General features: G+C 62.4%; 1 protein-coding gene across 1 annotated transcript; it reads left to right on the top strand.

Annotated features, from left to right (window-relative positions):
• Positions 1 to 2,019: 2,019 nt before the first annotated feature.
• On the top strand, positions 2,020 to 2,850 carry NEUROG2 (neurogenin 2; the record flags this gene model as incomplete). The annotated part of the gene is made up of 1 exon (XM_082653858.1): positions 2,020 to 2,850. The coding sequence occupies one exon, from the start codon at positions 2,020 to 2,022 to the stop codon at positions 2,848 to 2,850; it is 831 nt and encodes a 276-aa protein (XP_082509984.1).
• Between the last annotated feature and the right edge of the window lie 400 nt (positions 2,851 to 3,250).

The following is a 3,250-nucleotide window of genomic DNA, read 5'->3' as shown; positions in this document are numbered from 1 at the left end:
CTTTTTTTCCTATTGAAAAGCCGGGAGAATCGGGAGGACGGGCCCCATGTCCCTACAACGCCCCCCAGCGCGGAGCAGAGGTCATGGAGATGTCAACGCTGCCCATTCGCTCGAGGGAGCTGCGAGTCGGCCGCTCTTCCCCCTACCCCCCCCCCCCCAGGAAGCCTCTTTGCTGTCCCGCCCCGCCATAAACTGGGGTTAACCCTAACGCCCCCCACCCCCAGCAAACCAAAAACCTATATCCGTGCTCGGAGCCTCAGTGTGTCACACGTAAAATGAGGAGGTCCCTTTTCGTTCTCATATGTGAGTGCTTTTATTCTCGCATCCCCTAAAAGCCTATCAGCTGCTCCCCTACTCTATCTGCCCTGGCAGGAGACGCCCCTATGAATCCTCCAATCTCCTCTCTCTTCATCCTCCCACGTCAGTCCTTCTGGAACCTAAACACGCTTGCCCACCGAGTGCCCACAGCTCGTCATCCATATCCCATTCCTCCTTTAACCAAATGAAAGCGTTTTTAAATAGTTTACGATTTGATACAGCTCCTAAGAAGCTTTGCCAAGAGACGTCCGGCATCACCAAAGGGCTAACTGCTTTCCCCAGGATTCTGACCTCCATTAACTAATTCCTCGGATCCCGACGTCCGGGAGCTAGGAGGCCGGGCAACGCCCGGTGCGGTGCGCGCGCGCGCGTCGGGGCGGGGGTGGGGTGCAGCCGCAAGGACCCGGGCGGGGGCGGTCGCCTTGGTCTCCCCGCCGGCCCCCGGAGCCCTGGCCCCTAATGAGCCGCTGAAAGGGAGCGGGCTCCGGTGCGCGTGGCTCGCAGGCCTCCCGGAGTCCCGGGCGCCCTGATTGGCCAGCTGCGCCTCGCGACCTCCATTCATTAATAAATTAGCGGCACGCTCCAGCCGAGCGCGAGCCACCAATCACAATGGGCAGCGGCGGCGACAACAGCCGCAGCTTGAGCCGGTGCAGCCGCCACCGCTTCAGCACTCCGACCGCAGCCTCGAGCTCCAGCAGGAGCTTTAGAACCATTTTATGCTGATTAGATAAAGGGGGAGAAGAGAGGCGGGGGCGATGGGAGGAGGAGGATGGATGGCAGGGCCAGGGGAGGGGGGAAGTGGGTGAAGAAAGAGAAAGAAATGAATGATGATAATGCAATGAAAAGAGTAAGCCGGGGAGGGAAAAGCGGGGGAGAAGGGGGGCTGACACAGGGGGAGGAGGCGGCGGCGGCCGCGGATGGGGGGAGATGGGGGCCCCGGGGGCAGATCTGATTGTTTTCTTGGTGGTATATAAGGGGTTTTAAGGAGAGTCGTGTGCCAGACACGCAGCCACTGAACCACAAGCAGCTTCGCTTTAACTGGAGTGCCTGGGAGTCGCGTGCCAGGAGCCGCACGGCCGGGGACTTACTGACAGACAGACACGCACCACCAGCACAACACACGAGACCCGGGCGGGTCGCCGCGGCCGCCGGGGCTCTTGGCAAACTCGCACGACGGAGAGGTCCCCCGCGGAGCCGCGCCGCAGTAGCGCCAGTCTCGCTGCTTCCAAGGCAGCAGAAGGGGCAGCACTGCGCTCCGGACTGCTCGGAGAATCGCAGCACACGCCAAATAGCGACGCCGAGGCACATTTAGAGAGCGAACCAAGTAAGTATCCGCGCGGCGGCTTCCAACTTGGAAGGGTGTTTCCCGCACTCCGTCCCACCACGCCCGAACGCCCTTCGCTCGCGCTGAATCTTTGTCACGGGGGTCGCAGCCCTTTCCGGGGCGGGAACACAGCCGTCAGGGCGGCCGGTAGAGTTCGGGACTCAGTTGTCTGGCGACGGGGTCACAACAGGGGCGCTCCTGAGCTTGGGGAGCACTGGAGGGGTTTCCTCCCCAATTTACCTTCCTCCTTGGCGCCGTTCCGAGGCGTTCTTCTCGGGTGCGCGCAGCAGTACATCCCGGTGACACCAAGAACATGCCTCTGCTTCTATACTGACGCCTCGTTTGGTTCTTTCTCCTTCTCTGCTCTCTTCTCCAGGATGTTCGTCAAATCTGAGACCTTGGAGTTGAAGGAGGAAGAGGACGTGCTGGTGCTGCTCGGCTCGGCCTCCCCCGCCTCGGCGGCTCTGACCCCGCTATCTTCCAGCGCCGACGAGGAGGAAGAGGAGGAGCCGGGCGCGTCGGGCGGGGCGCGTCGGCAGCGTGGGGTCGGGGCCGGGGCCGGGGCGCGGGCTGGCTCGCCGGGAGGGGCCGAGGGCTGCCGGCCAGCGCGGCTGCTGGGTCTGGTGCACGAGTGCAAACGGCGCCCCTCCAGGGCGCGGGCCGTTTCTCGCGGCGCCAAGACGGCCGAGACGGTGCAGCGCATCAAGAAGACCCGTAGATTGAAGGCCAACAACCGCGAGCGCAACCGCATGCACAACCTCAACGCGGCGCTGGACGCGCTGCGTGAGGTGCTCCCCACGTTCCCCGAGGACGCCAAGCTCACCAAGATCGAGACCCTGCGTTTCGCCCATAACTACATATGGGCGCTCACCGAGACGCTGCGCCTGGCTGACCACTGCGGGGGGGGCGGCGGCGGCGGCGGCGGCGGCCTGCCGGGGGCGCTCTTCTCCGAGGCCGTCTTGCTGAGCCCCGGAGGCTCTAGTGCCGCCCTGAGCAACAGCGGAGATAGCCCTTCGCCTGCCTCGACGTGGAGCTGCACGAACAGCCCCGCGCCGTCTTCCTCCGCCTCCTCCAACTCCACCTCGCCCTACAGCTGCACTTTATCTCCTGCCAGCCCGGCGGGTTCAGACATGGACTATTGGCAGTCGCCACCTCCCGACAAGCACCGCTACGCACCTCACCTGCCCATAGTCAGGGACTGTATCTAGAGCCGCCATCTCCGCTACCCACGCCAGGCCTTAGTGGCTACCCTTTCCTGTCCCCGTTCAAGCCCTCCTCCCACCCCTCTCCTGACCCCGCTTCCATGCCCCAGAAACGATCTCACTACTCAGAGCAGGTGTAGCCGTTATGATTCCTGGGTTGTTTGTTGCCTTCCTTGGCGAAGGGCTTCCTTCATTCAGACGGGCTCTCTAATTTATTGGTGTGATGGAGCTTATTGTCAAAGAGGATGGTAGAGTTTGGGGGGCACTTCTTAAGGCTAAAAAGATGCTGGGAAGAAATGAAGGTGGCATGTCGAAAGAGTTTGCAGAGCGGACTGACGCTCCTCCCCTCTCTCGGTGCAGTGCGTGTGAATCTCCCAGAGGGAATGCAACTGGTTCCTGTGATCTC

The sequence above is a fragment of the Grampus griseus genome (assembly GCF_964374135.1).
Source record: "Grampus griseus genome assembly, chromosome: 4".
NCBI classification, from domain to species: domain Eukaryota; kingdom Metazoa; phylum Chordata; class Mammalia; order Artiodactyla; family Delphinidae; genus Grampus; species Grampus griseus.
Note: the sequence above shows the minus strand (reverse complement) of the source record. Positions and strands in the feature narration are given on the sequence as shown.